This window comes from Quercus lobata, chromosome 10 (genome assembly GCF_001633185.2).
Source record: "Quercus lobata isolate SW786 chromosome 10, ValleyOak3.0 Primary Assembly, whole genome shotgun sequence".
In the NCBI taxonomy this organism is placed as follows: domain Eukaryota; kingdom Viridiplantae; phylum Streptophyta; class Magnoliopsida; order Fagales; family Fagaceae; genus Quercus; species Quercus lobata.
Genome location: NC_044913.1, coordinates 43,331,533 through 43,346,954, shown reverse-complemented (window position 1 = coordinate 43,346,954; position 15,422 = coordinate 43,331,533). Strand labels below are relative to the sequence as shown.

At 32.8% G+C, this 15,422-nt stretch overlaps 1 protein-coding gene and 1 pseudogene across 1 annotated transcript; both read right to left on the bottom strand.

Moving 5' to 3' along the window:
- Positions 1–351: 351 nt before the first annotated feature.
- LOC115963750 overlaps positions 352–15,422 on the bottom strand; it is a 31,661-nt pseudogene continuing 16,590 nt past the window's right edge.
- On the bottom strand, positions 7,075–11,658 carry LOC115963747 (probable LRR receptor-like serine/threonine-protein kinase At3g47570). The gene is made up of 5 exons (XM_031082884.1): positions 10,963–11,658; positions 8,767–10,818; positions 8,244–8,642; positions 7,214–8,141; positions 7,075–7,121 (listed from the first exon to the last, which is right to left on the bottom strand). The coding sequence occupies exons 1-3, from the start codon at positions 11,636–11,638 to the stop codon at positions 8,269–8,271; spliced, it is 3,102 nt and encodes a 1,033-aa protein (XP_030938744.1). The 5' UTR covers positions 11,639–11,658; the 3' UTR covers positions 7,075–7,121; positions 7,214–8,141; positions 8,244–8,268.

Here is a 15,422-nt window from a genome sequence, read left to right as displayed (position 1 = left end):
TAACAATTAAATTGCAGATGCAGCACAAGTGCACAACCATACAACTTGAAATTGGATGACCCCAAACAACTTTGTCGAAAGCCTTGTAAAATAACTTTCCAATAATTACATTATATTTCATCCTTTTTCATTAAAGGCCAACTAATATTTAAAAGTTTTATTTATTAAAAAAAATAAAAAATTCCTCTAACCTTGTCATATTTAGTATAGATAGTATTGTTACTATTTTATGTCATGGTAGTATTCCTAATATTTGCATCTATACATTGTTTAAATTAGAAGTTGGGCGATGATCTGTGGCTATTCACTTAAATCCCTCTCCCAACCCCAACCCCACCATAAAGATTTCTAGCTCCACCCATAGGAGCCTCATTTTAGGATTTCTCCTAGTCCTATATACACCTAAATGAGTTTATTTCATAATCTACGAAATAATTAGGATATCCATAGACTTGCTTGACCTATATACAACTCTTCATCAGAGACACAAATAAATTGCACAGTGAAGTTGCTTAATAGAGCATAGATTGTTTTTCACAGGAAGTATGAATTGCTTTTTATTGAAATGGAATACTCACCTAGCAGAGACAAGAATTATATCTGCCTTAATCTTAAATCTTTGAGCACAGGGTACAATATACTTTCATCAAGCACAGTTGTCATGGCAATATCATCTGACCCTCCAAGTATAGGCAAATTTAATTTCTGTTCCGTCACCATCTCCATGACCTACCTCATCAACTTTACCAGTACCAGGGTAGCTTCCATCCTATAACAAACAAGATGAAATAGAATTAGATTGGTTGCCGAGAAATGAACTTCTAAGATGTACATCCATTTAATGGATCAAAATCAATAATATAAAGGCCTTGAATATTAAGCAGGAGAAGCAGTTTGTGATTAAATTGCAGGGGAAAACATATAACACAGGCCTGGACCAAATTAATTCTTACTTGGTGAGTTGAAATGATAAATATATCTGGATCATCATAAAAAGCATCATTTGTCCCATTTCCATGGTGAGCATCAAAATCAATGATAAACACACCCTTAGCCCATGTGAAAGTTGGGCATAACGAGCTACAATGGCCACATTTCCTAAAACACAACCCCGTAGGCCCCTTTGGAATAGGACAATGTCCTGGAGGTATTATCAAAGCAAAGCCCACAGGTGGATCCAGGCGGTTTCTAGATGCTAAAACCTGAAAGATGACATAGAAAATTTTAGAAAATAGATAGTGCAAACAAGAAGTAAACTCACTTACAGCATAGAATAACTTAAAACTAGAATCTACTTCTGCTAACTTCAGTGAAAATATGAACATAAAATATAACAAACCCCTTTTTTGCAAATACATCAAGGTTTAACAATTTTTCTTCATATCCAATGTGCCTTTCTTTCCATCTGCTGAATAATTTATCCATCAGAATTAATAAAGTTTTAGCATCATGATATACAAAAAGGATAATATTCTCAAGCCCACCAACAATAATTAAAGGAAAATATTTCCAAGCAAAAGTTTTATATACAGCACTGGTAATCCAAAGTACCCAATTTTCCGTGAAAGTTTCCAATCTTCCAAAAGAGGAAACATGATACACGACAATCAAATACTTTATAATAATCCCAAGTCCTCCAAGGAAACAAAACTAAAAATAAATAAAGCTGCATAGATCCTCTCATAAAAGATCAACCAACGCTACCATGCAATGGCATGCTAAACATTACACTTCCAAATGAAGGGTCATGGGTTGGTTTATGAAAGAAATCTAAAGCAAATCTTCATATCAGAATTGAGATGAAACTGAAATAATCTACACCGCCATCAAGCTAAAAATCAGCAAAGAAACTTGTTTGAACTGATAAAATCAGTTCTTTTACTTGCATTTTTTTTTTTCCTTCTCTTGATACCTGAAATATTGAAACATTAAAATGAAACACTCACATAGATCCCATTTAATAAGGCAGGGCCATCGTTGTCTTACTAATAAAAAGTTGATCATATTCCTTTAAAATAATAAATGTGCAAAGGATATAGAAAGAGATAAATGGTCCATATAGCATTTGAAATACAACATAAAAAGATCATCTGAAAGATGATGAAAAAATCGGTCATTTATGGGGATCAATTACAATGTCCATAATCCAAACAAACATTAAGAAAAATTTGAGAGCAAATCAAATGCAATGTAAAAACACAATAACCTGAAATCCAAATTATAAAGCATGTGCTACTTACAATTATTGCACAATCAAATGCTAATTCTTGGTGTGTACTTTTGGTTTGCTTTTAAAGCAGTCACATATGCATCTTTATTAGCTAGCCTTAAGCACTGTATCTCAACGTAAGAACACCTGAGCCAGCCAAATTGATTGAACTAGTGGCTAGGAACCAACCCCTAATATGGGCATTCATTGAGTGTTTTATACAGCCAAAGGAATACTAGGATGTACAAAGCATTTAAACTGCAGCCCCACCCCTACACCCTATATAATAACAACAACATAATTATTCAAGAAAACCTTCTTTTTCTCAAAACCAGAAATAGTTTTAAACATATCTTCAAATGAATTGATTTAAAAGCATTCCTAGTGAAATAATTTTAAAGAAGATACCCAAGGATCATTTAAGCAAGATAAATGTAATAGATGTGTCTTGACTTTTGAACCCTCTATCTATATATTTATTAAAGTTAAAAGATGGAAGCTTGCAATTAAATGATGCAAATTCTACTTTGACATAATTTTTTTTTATTAAAAATCATGCAAAAATAACTACACAGTTCATGACAACAAATTTGATGAGTGCATATGCAAACCCATTCAGTCAAAGCACTTGCATGGTCTCAAAAAACTGCCCATTTTTCCCCAAATCACTAACTGAAGAAACTGCCCCCAACATATGAGTTTCCAATTACGAAATATCTAATGGAGTTAATCCCTTATCTTCTCATATTCATACACCTCATGTACTATATACAATTGAACAAAGCATCCAAAAAATAATCATATTTGCCAAATTCTCTAAAGGTTTTACACCATCGTATGGACATATCATGAAAAGATAGAGAGATCCATACCTTCAATATCTGATCATGTGTTACACTGCCAAGAAATATGCTGAAAAGTACATCCGGTGGTTTAACTGGAGTGTCCACTTCCCATGTGTTTGCTGTGTCCCTACAAATACCAGAAAGGAAAGCACTATGACTTTGGACTTCAAAAGCTAGCATTAACGCTTACTGATTGTCTTGTTTCCAAAGGAAACAGCTTGACTTGAAACTACTCAAAAGAATTTAATTTAAAGCTTTAGAGAATGGTCCAACAAATGCAAACAGAGGATCCTATAGAATGGAAGGATCATTTTAAGCACAAAAACATAAAAACTTAAGGGATAAAGGAGTTTTATCATTAGCCAGTAGGTATAGTTGTTATCCCAACAATGATGAATTTGTGGTCTTTCCATCTTTACTAATTCAAATATTCCTAATTAACAAGGAAAGAAACAAGCAAATAAAATCATATGTTTTTATGTTATGATCATAGAAATATATTCTTCCAGAGATCCCAAACAAAGGCATTTAGGCGGCCCAACAACTTAATTTTTGGCCAGCATGTATGAAATTACCAGCTAACAGTAAATTTTCATAGGCTTGAAAGGTAAGATGCTAAAATACCAATCATTCAATAAACCCTGGTATTCAAGAGGTACCATAGTGTTCCAACACCTTTTATGGTGTTTGGTCATGATGGTTCAAACCCCACCAGCCCCACTCCCCCAATTTGCCTAGGGAAAACGGAAAAAGAAAGGAAAAGCCCATCTCAAACAATTTTGTACCTGGCTGTTGCAAGTTAAAAAGCACTGATTTTTTAAAAATTCCCCCCCACCCTCAACTTATTAAAAACACATCTTTGGATCCAGTTTTTAGAAAAAACACTTCTTTAACACCACATAATGCAACAAGAATGGACCATTGGTGCAAAAAAGCTTGCCCTGATCATACACACACACCTGAAAAATGTCGAAATGCATTATACACTGATTATGGAAATCAACATATCTAAATCTGAATGTATATCAACATCAAATAAATATGACCAGGAAACATACTGTAATACATATTAATGAATATCAAATAAACTAAATAAATGAATAAACCAATCTATGACTCCGCATTCTAATTGAATAGTTTAAAATACATACAGAACATAAACTTGAATAATAATTTTAATGGTCTAGAACTTGGAACATCCAAATTTTTGAACAGACTCAGTAATCCCAATTATTCTCAACTGCAAATACCCTCCTTGGGAAGCTCCTCCCAAATTTGCAGCAATTTTAGAACCTCCAAAATTTTGTTTTGGTGTTTGAGTATTCTTATGAAAATTTTTATGCCCAACTCTTTTTTAGTGCAAATCACTCAGTATTAAACAAAACCAAAATCTCAACAACACCTTTCTGTGTTTTCCCATGAAAACTAACCAAAGATCGTCATTTAGATTAACAATCAATTTATTGTCTTATTTTGTGATCCAAAAACTCTATTAACTTTTTAGAACCTTAAGAGCAAGGTGCACTTTGAAAGATGCCTTTTTAAAAGTTTCTAATTGAATCACCTACCTTTTAGTTGTAGAAAAGTACATCTTGATGACCTTGACATAGGATCTTGTCCTTTAAAGGCTGCTCCACATTCCTAGACAAACAGGCAAACGAAAATTTAAAACAATTAATTTGTATAAAAAATAATTTAATCCCTAAATCATAAGTGATAGAAAGTACCATAGCAAAGGAGTTTACTCTTTACCTCTCTTTCAATATGACTCCTTAGCTCTTGAAGTAGAATCTAGGAACCAAAACGGGGAAATAAATTATGTATTGTTAATTGTTATGCAATTGAATGAAAGGGGAAATTGGTATAAGAGATTTTCAAAGAAAAGAAGAGAGTTCAATACCAGTGAATTATTAAGAGAAGATTGCAATTTATCTCATCAACCATGTTTTGATCCTCCCATCCAAGAATATTCACCAAAACATCAATCACTAAAGATGGAGATCCACAAAATAAAAAAATTGGTATTAACTCAGGGGTTTGGAATTCCCGCTAACAATTCAAACCTAAAAGTAAAAAGAAGCAATAAAGCTAAACTTTTAGACTAATAGGACCTTTCAACATTTTACCACACAGAGCATTACGTGATTCAGCTTGCTTGGATAGATCTAAAGCATTTTGGTCTCTGAGAGTTGATCTTGAAACACCATCTGTTCATCATTAAATTTAATATCTTAACAATAAGATACATTAAAAAGAAAAAGAAGAAGAAAAGAAAGGAAAATATAGAAATTGACCCCCCCGCCCAAAAAAAAAAAAGGATTGCACAACACATATTTCTCAAATGTTGCATGTTCTTAACAGCTAAACCAAAAAGAAAAAAGAAAAAAAGACAGTAAATGGAAAAATACAGTAACCATAGGAGCAATGCAATCAATACAAAAAGTTACTTAAAATTGAGGTTTGGCTGCAAGAGAATTCAGGTTTGCATGCACACCTTCTTTGATTTGTTTAGCAACGTAGAAAATATGTAACTGAAAAAGAAAAAGGCCAAGGTCCTCAAGGAAAATCATAGGTAACCATAAGTTTTTTTTTTGATGAAAAATTAAATTTATTAACGAAACAAACTATACAAACAGCAAACACCTAACAACAAAAACAGAGCAAGCAGGAAATTAAATAGAAGCTGCAATTAACGTGCAAAGAATCAAACTAAATCGATCAATTATGCTACCATCAAAATCATAGAAATGGACCTCCCCACTGCCCCCACCCCCTAAAAAACAAATTACAACATGACTCTATACAGTAACAAAAACTTTTCTCTTTACAAACTCATTGGCCTTAATGCTTCCTTAGACTTGACATTGCTGAAGAATACACAAGCATTTATGTTAAGCCAACCATAATAAACCATTGCAAACCTAGCAAGTTTGCTTATGGTGCTTCTAAAACTTCTGCCCTTCAACTTATTTTTACATCAAAGAACTACTTAGTACCAGTTATATATCTTGGATTTTATTACACAATATGACTTAACTTGCTGCAATAGCTTCTTTGAGAAAGGATAACCAAAGAACAAGTGGCCCATTTTGAAGCCATAGTTTAGTGCCAATTTGATTTTCACTTTTCTTGACAACAAGTTCAATGCATTCTTGTATGGTTGTCATTTACCTTTCAATAAAATAATAAACAATCTAAGTAATATTATTCAGTGAATCAATCAAAGTAAAGAAACATCTATGACAATAAACAATATCAAAATTTAAAACACACAAGAAAAGAAGAAGGAATTCTTTTGTAAAAATTAACAATCAAAACTTAACAATTGGTGCAATGAGTTGCATAGGTTAGAAACATCTTAGCAAGCAAGTTCAATATTCTGAAGAAGCATTTCGTCAAACAACCTGTGTGCTTGACTTAAATTTCAATTTAAAACAATCATCAAACATAGTCGTTATTTGGTAAAACTGAAACACAAATTTATTAGAAAGTTTCAAATTCAGAGTATACTTACTATGTGAATCTTTCAATACCTTGATAAATGTACATGTTTAGCCATGTCGATGTCCCTGCCAGCAAAGCCACATTATTTAATAACCATAAAGAAATTAACAAAGCTGCAGAGCACTGATGGAGAAGGGCTTCTCGATCATTTTTTTTTTTTTTTTGGACAAATTCATATACAATCAGATACTTTTATCCTTGTGATTTTTATAGGTTTTTATTTATTTATTATAGTTATAAGCTAGTATTTATTAAACTTGCCTTTGACCCTCTTGCTAATGGTAAGAATTTTTCCTCCAAAAAATAACTTGGACGAAAAACAAAAAATCATACATATAATAAAATCAAACCTGTATAACCAAAGAATCATACGTGTAATATGCAATATCCAACAATAAGACAATTTCTACAAAACCTAGATGAGCAAAATACAACACAAAGCCGTGATTAATTAGACTACCAAGGCACTGATTGACATCAAAAACTGTGACAGTGAAAGTAGAAAACAGAGACAAACCTGAGGATAAAACAATCTCAATTCCCACAAATAATGAATCATCAAGCTGCACAAAACCCACAAAAATAAATTAATTAATTAAAACAAATGGGCATCTTTGGAAAAATGGAAGAAAGTGGAAAACAGAGACAAACCAACCTGAGGATAGTGGGAGGAAATCCCATAGGAGTGGAGTGGTGGTCTTTGTGGGCATGATGTGTTAAGGAATGATACCACTTTCTCTTTGAAGAAAGACTCCACTAAGAATCAAAAATCCTTTGAGCACATCTATTGGCTTTTTCTTGTCATTCACGTCAAATACCAAGTAAAGGCTATCAGAATAACAACTTATCTTAATCTAATACACTTGTTGCTCATACCCGATATGATTTTGTACTCGTCAAGGTCAAACACGAAGCCATCTTAGCTGAACAACAAGAGCATTAATTACTTGTGGAGCTTCTAAAAAAAGTCCTGTATAATTAATAAACTGTCTTTTTAATTTAACTGTTATTCAACACGATTAGGTGACTCCAAATTTTTTAGTTTCATCTTAACAATTATAGCTCGACTTTTATAATAGAATTAAATCCATAATAGAGTTGACTAGCCAACAGGATCTTGAAATTATGTGTATGGTATCTACTGTGTGCCCTATCTTGTCAAGCATGATCATCAAATTACTTTTGTTATTGAAAATTAGGCAAACATAGCATGTTATGTAATTTACACTGATAAGCCAAATCGACCATCCCTCTATTTTATGGGCTCAAGCTTTGAAGAATGGGAATTAGCAAGGGAAAAATAATTCTTCTTATTTGTAGAAAATTATTTTACATCTACAAATAAAGTTGATATTTAATTGTCCAAGCATAATATATAACAATAGATTTAATACACTAATACAAGATTGTAGGAAATTATTTGAGCTACTCAGGTGTATAAAAGAAACATATAGAAGACAAGGTATATGAAACATGCAAAATACTTCTTATTCAATGAATAACCATAGGCAAGCCTATCTAGAATGCCAGAAAAGTCTTTCCATCCAATGTAACACTTTGAAGGAGCACAAGACTTTTTGGACCTGCGAATGGTTAGTAGTAAACAACATTAAGAGAAAAGATCAAAATAAGTAAACAACTTAATACCAACATTAAGATGGTGAGAAGCTAAATTTGATTTTTACCTTCCATATAGCCAAGCATGATGTGCTAAATCCTAGCACCAAGAATAATGTCCCTAACCAAATGCAACTCAGAGATGGCCTTGCTAATGTCCCATCGTTCTTGTGGCAACTCCATAGAGCATGCCACTCCGACCTTGACCGTGGATATCAAACACTCCTTTATTTTATTTGCAAGGCAACCGTTGTGATTTCCAAGAACTTCATCAACATTATTTAAAAGTTTTGGATCCACAACTTCCATTACACCGTCTGGTACGGCCATGCTAGCATAGTTGTGAAGGTTAAGGCCTCCCTCAAACATACTATCTGTGGGTCTCTTTCCTGTTATCATCTCCAACAATAAAATTCCATAGCTGTACACATCTCCTTTGGTTGACACCTCACTTCCTAAACCGTACTCTGTCATTAAGAATATTTAATATAGATAATGTATTCACATTATATTTTGGGAGCTCAAAAATAATCATTGTAAATATGAGAAAGTATATGTTAACAATTAAAAAGTACAGTAAATCATGTTTACCTGGAGGGGTATACCCAATTGTTCCTCTTATTCCAATCGAACTACTTTCTTTCGAATCGGTAAGTCTTAAAAGAAACTTCGCAAGCCCAAAATCTCCAACATGAGCAATCATATCACAATCGAAAAGAATGTTGCTTGGCTTTATATCACAATGAACAACTGGCATTGGGCAATGGTTGTGTAGGTAATCAAGTGCACAAGCGACATCAATGGCAATGTTTGTTCTTTGAAGAATGTTCAGATTTCGGATCTCTACCTGCATGATATTTGTTTCTAGATCCATATGCAACCAATTTTCTAGACTTCCATTTGGCATGAACTCGTAAACTAGAGCCCTAAAATCATTGCCATGAAAATCCACACTTGAGCAACAAGTTATGATCTTCACAAGATTTCGGTGACGAATATTTTTCAAGGCTTCACACTCGGAGACGAAGCTCCTGGAAGCTCCTTGACGTTGAATATTTAGTACCTTAATTGCAACAATTGATCTATCGTCACCAAGGATGCCTTTATACACTGAGCCAAAACTACCAACACCAATCAAATTTGCTAATGAAAATCCATCAGTTGCCTTAAGGAGCATTTGGTAAGACACTCTCAAAAATGATTGCTTCAAGGAAGATTCTAAAGAATTATCATTTCTTTTATTTTTGCGCCAATAAAATAAGAAAAATGACACTATGGTTATTACCAAAATCACACATGCCATTGAGATTACCACTTTGACTGAAAAAGGCCACTTTATTTTCTTCTCTTCTTTTGCTAAGCACCTCCGCAAGTTTAGTTCCGATATGCCCCCACACAATCTACTATTTCCAATGAGTGATATTGCGCTAGCATTTGCGAAAACCCCTTTTGTTGGAACCTCTCCTTGAAAATCATTGAAGGATAAATTCAAATTCTTGAGGGAGAGTTTCTCCAAGAAATTTGGAATTTGACTAGAGAAGTTGTTCCGGGAAAGATCCATGACTTCAATACCCCTCGAAGAACTCAAGGATGTTGGAATTTCTCCTTGAAATAAATTACCCTCCAAGTAAAGGTACTCAAGACTTGTGCAAGAGGCTAGGCTGCTTGGAATTTTACCAAACAACTTGTTTTCAGATAAGTCCAGCTTATATAAATGGACAAGATTGCCGACCTCAAAAGGTAGTGATCCTAAGAAAAAGTTTTGAGCTAAACTAAGTCTAATTGATAGCATGGAAACTGCAAAGAGTTGCTTTGGAATGATGCCAGTGAGATTGTTTTGTGAAAGATCTAACAACAACAAATTTTGGCAATTTTCTATACTTGATGGGATAGTTCCTTGCAATTTGTTATTATATAAATCCAGTTCATTTATCGATGTTAGGTTTCCGAGGGTAATTGGTAACATTCCTGAGAGCCTATTGTTATTTAAATATAATCGCTGTAACTTTTTAAGACCAGTAATATCATCCGGGATTGTCCCTGAAAACTTGTTATCACTCATCCATAAGGTTCTCAAGTTGACCAAATTACCCAATCCTATAGGGATCTCTCCAAAAAGAAGAGTATCTGCAATTACAAAATAGGTAAGCTGGGTTGAAAGATTGCCCAAAACATTAGGCAACGTACCTTTTAGTTGATTCCCTGAAAGATTTATTTTTCGTAAACTGCTACAATTGACTAGAGATTGAAAGAAATTCATTTCATCATCATCATCTTCACTTCCTAAATTATTATCTTCAATTAATAATATCTCCAAACGGTGCAGGCCTCCAAAATTGACTGAAATTTTTCCCGTAAAATTGTTCGTGGCAGCTTGGAAATACTGTAGCTCTGAAGCATTGGATAATGAGACTGGAAGAGATCCGGTAAATTGGTTTTCATAGATTAGAAACCACTGGAGATGCGGAAGGGTGAGGAATAAGTTTGTAGGAAGACTTCCACTAAGCTTATTTTTAGAGAGATAAAAATCAGTAATAGACGAAAGATTATATAAAGATGGAGGGATCAAACCAGAGAGTTTATTCTCATGCAGTCCAAGGTACGTTAAGCTTCTTAATTGACCCAAGGTATCTGGAATATGTCCTGCAAGAACATTGTCGAATACATTTAATAATTGTAGAGAGCTAAGATTCACAATAAAAGCTGGAATTTTTCCCTAGAGGTTATTTCTGTACAAGTATAATTCAGTAATAGACGAAAGATTATATAAAGATAGAGGGATCAAACCAGAGAGTTTATTGTCAGACAGTGCAAGTAAATTTAAGCTTCGTAATTGACCTAAGGCATCTAGAATGTGTCCTCCAAAGACATTTTCGATTGCAGATAAAACTTGGAGAGAGCTAAAGTTCCCAAAGAAAGATGGGATTTCTCCCCTGAGATTGTTAGTGCTAAGAGCTAGAAACTTAATGTTGGAGCAATGGGAAAGGTTTGCAGGAATTTCCCCTTGGAAGGAGTTATTAGACAACCACAATACATGCAACCTGAATAGACGGCCAACTTCATCAGGGATTTTGCCTCCAATGGTGTTGTTTGCCAGCACTATTTCCCTAATGAAGCTGAGGTTGCCAATGCATGGAGACAAGGAACCCACCAAACCTTTGGACCGAAGATGTAATACAGTGACTCTTCTATGCTTGCGGCCGCAAGTAACACCTTCCCAATCGCAGAAATGGAAGGAATCATTCCACGAGCTGAAAACGTTTTCAGGGTCACGTGTTATCTGTCTCTTGAAGGCCAACAAAGCTTGATGATCAGTCTCATTCCCACCGAAATAAGTTGAGGTGGCAATACTACTACCAGAAACAGAAAGAGTTTTAATATGTAGAAGTACAACCAACAAGAGAAGGATGGTTTGGAATTGAATTGAGCACAATAATCTCAGATTCATTGCTTGCATTTTCATTTCCAGTATGCAAAATTTACGTTTGCCTAACAAAATAAGGCGTTTATAAAGTAGAAATATGGGTGCACCAGCCTCTTGATGATGACAAAATAGGCGTCAATCCTACAAAGACCTAGACTCTTTTGGTGTGGGGTATGGTTGATGCCTTACTTGTGACGACATACAAGATATTCTCGTCCATGGGTCGTTGATATTGATCTAGAAGTCAACTTTTGAGGCTGAGCTACAATTATTCTTTGTGGGTAACCAATTAATTATACATTTTTTCCCCTACTGAGACAAAGACCAAGACCAAGACTTCTTTTGGCAGTATTTAGTTGATGACTAACTTTGATTACCCATTTGCCCTTGGAGGTGGCTGTTGAGGTTGAACTGCAATCGCCATTTTTATTAAAATTTTCTTCCAATCTTAGTAGGTAACCAGTTTTATTGATGATAATTAACTAATTAATTCATTAGGAATTGGGTGCACTAGGATTCCCATGGAAATAAAACTAATTCATTGTTTGTGCATTCAGAACATTTGGATTTTGGAAGTACATAATTGCATGGTACAGAATTCAAAATTCAGAGTTGCACCAGAAAAATAAATAATTGGCCTGTGTCAAAGTAATAGTATATCAGCTAATCATATGAGTAGGTAATTGTTCAATATATAATGTCATTTTCTGAAATCACTAGATTATGAGAATATGTATGGCTTTTGAATAGATTTTGTTGTATGTCTTTTTGTTAGAATTTTTGTCCTTCTTGTGTGTGCGTGAGTTTATTTCTCAAAAAAAAAAAAAAAAAAAAAAGTTAAAAGAATATGCAACTCTTTTCAATGCTTTCTACAATAGTGAATTAGTTCTATTTTCAAAGGAGTTCAACGTAGAGTTGATAATAATATAATCTAATCCTCCTCAAATCTTGTATAGAAACCTTGATCCTTCTTGTACTGGAGTGGAGGTGTAGGTGACTAGAAAGTAGATAATGGTATGAAATTTAGTAGGTTATATATTATTATTATTAACCGTCTAATGTTTGATTCAGATTCTACAAAGAATAAAGATGTAATTATATGCGATTTTGTTTTTCTATTCAAGTTTGGACCTTTTAAAGCTTTATGGTTTGTTTCATTTTTACTCTATGTTTAGATAGAAAGAAATTATTGAAAAGGAGCAAAGATTGTAGAACTTATCACCCTAAACATACTAATGGAGGAAGTTATTCACAGAATGCCTAAACAAGATGAAACAATTTATTAGCATAGGATTGATCACCTTGACAACCAGGATTTGAAATTTTCGTGAAGGATTCTTATTAAGTAGCTCTCTTACATTTCAACAGGTTCCGAATTTTCAAGAAAATTTATTTATTTTAAAAAATTAAAAGACATGGATGTTATTTTTATTCATTGCTTTTAATAAATAAATAAATTGGAACAATGAAAAAAGGTCAGATTGTGAGAGTGAAAAGGAAGAAATGAATCAATGGTTTTTTTTTTTTTTTTGGACAGTGACTCAATGGTATAGTATAAGTGGGTTTTTTTCTACTTACCAAAAAAAATAATAATAAAAAGTTGTTCTATATGGCTAATCCAGCTTTGCCATGGAGTCAATTTAATGCTAGTAGATTGGTCTTGCTTCAAACTTCTTTTATACTTCAGAAGACTTGTTAACAGGTCTTCTGAAAACTCGAGTTTCTAGAATTTGAGTTATACAGTAAACTTGAGTTTTTAAAAATTTGTAAATTAGTGGCGACTCTAAGATATATTTTTTAGAGGGGTAAGTAAGAAGATGTATTTTTTTATAAAAAAATGAATCTTGCGGTCTACGTGATTTCCTTATTACAAATTTGTTCATAATAGATACTAGCAAGAGAATAAAAGATGAGAAATGCTATCTAGTTTTTCAATAACACCATGGCTGTAATTTAGTGGTAGAAGTCCTCGTATCATTTTGCATGTTGCTTAGAATGAGTTGAGCAGTTTGTGCTATGGCGCTTCAATAAATGTGTTGTGGTGCTTCAACGAAAGAGTTGAGAAGTCCTCGGATTGTTTTATTTTTTATTTTTAAAAAGTCTATTTTTTCAATAATGGTAGTAGCATCTTAGTATCTTGAATTAGTCTAAGTGGGGATAGTGAAGTGGGTAGAGATCCACTTCTAACAGTCTTAGTGGGGAAAATTTTCGAAGTCTAGCTTGAAATATTGGTATGAACAATGATTTCTTGCGTAGTGCTAGTATATGCAAAATCATACACCATGAACTAATGCTAAACCAATTGATGATACTGGTCTTCCTTACTCAATTTTAGATTTGAATTTTGCATCAGTTTTATTCATCGAATGCAGCTAAATGGTCCGAAATGATCTTTTTGTATAAACTTGATGAATTTTTAATGGTTCCTTCTTTGTTCAATGGGCATTTAATAATTTTCTTTTAAATTCAAGTTGTCATCATGGTTCCCACCTTTCCTTTGGTCTAATTCCATAAAACGGGATTGTTGACACATCAACCCACCATCTTAATAAGTACTGTTTTTAATTATCAACTAATTGCAGACCTGCGCATTGTGCGTGATAATTTTTTAGATAAAATACTATTTTAGTTCCTAGACTTTATAAAGAGTTTTTTTTTTTTTAAATAGTTTTATCATATTTTTCATAATCTTGTTTATAACATTTTTTTACCATTATTATATATTTATTGGTTGATTTGGATAACATAGACATTAAATAAGAGGTAGAACTATATATTAAATTTTTTCAAGTCATGGTGTATGAAGATTATGATTATATATATATATATATATATAAATATAATTTCCCTAGTTAGAGTTTGATTAGTTTTAAGTTTAAATTTTTTATTATTATATTTAATTGTTGATTTTATTGCACTATAAAGTTTTTCAATGTCCTTTGTATAGCCATCTCTATTTTATTTCTTACTCCTCTTGACCACCTTTTTATTTTTGAAAAAACGGTTTTTATGACGTTTAATTTCTTTTTTTTTTTCTTCCTTCATTTATTCTTTATTACTTTATATATTCCCTTGCTTGTTGTAAATTTTATGGTTATCAATAAGAAATAGATATCATGGATGGCTTAAATAGTTATAAATGTAGTTACGTTAGTATTATGACAAAGATTTTTTTTTTTGTTTTTTTCCTTCTGAATTTTCAAAGAAATATGAAAGGCATTTCTCTAATTTGGTCTCAATCAATTAAGATATCCATAAGACATCAACAGAAGTAATAATGAGCCTTAAATTTTTTTAATGTATGAAGTGGTTAGGTTAGTGGTATGTCAAAGGTTTTATAAAAAAATTTTAAAAATAATTCCCAGGAAATGTAAACGGCCTTTTTTTTAAAAAAAAAAATTGTGACTTTTTGAATTATAGAAATATGATTGTTTTGATTACCTTATTTATAGATTTCATTATTAAGTTATATACATCTAAATTATAGTAGATGAATACATAAATGCGAAATTATATGTAAAGTTACAACCGCACAAGATAAATATGTATAGATAATTTTTTTTTTAATTATTATTCATGGATCATTATTTCATTGTTTAGTTATAAATATCTAATATTTTTCTCTCTCACGTAGGGTGAGCTCTCTCTCTCACGTTTCTGGTGAGGTTACTACTTCTCACTTTAGGTGAGACAGGGGCTTTTCTTTCTTTCATTTCTGAAACAATTTTTGTGCTGCTAGTACGCTATTTTATTCCTTAAAGTCTAGTCTTCTACCACGGGAAGCATGGATTTAGACTTCATAGAAAGGGTACAAAATATGGCT

Bases quoted from the DNA above. Each gene is read 5' to 3' on its own strand.
- LOC115963747 (XM_031082884.1), bottom strand. From the start codon at position 11,638: ATGAAAATGCAAGCAATGAATCTGAGATTATTGTGCTCAATTCAATTC. The intron at 10,819-10,962 runs GTTTGATCCCTC...ATGTTCTTGCAG, and splicing joins GTCTGACAATAAACTCTCTG to GACATATTCCAGATACCTTG. The intron at 8,643-8,766 runs GTAAACATGATT...TCTTAATGACAG, and splicing joins AATTGGGTATACCCCTCCAG to AGTACGGTTTAGGAAGTGAG.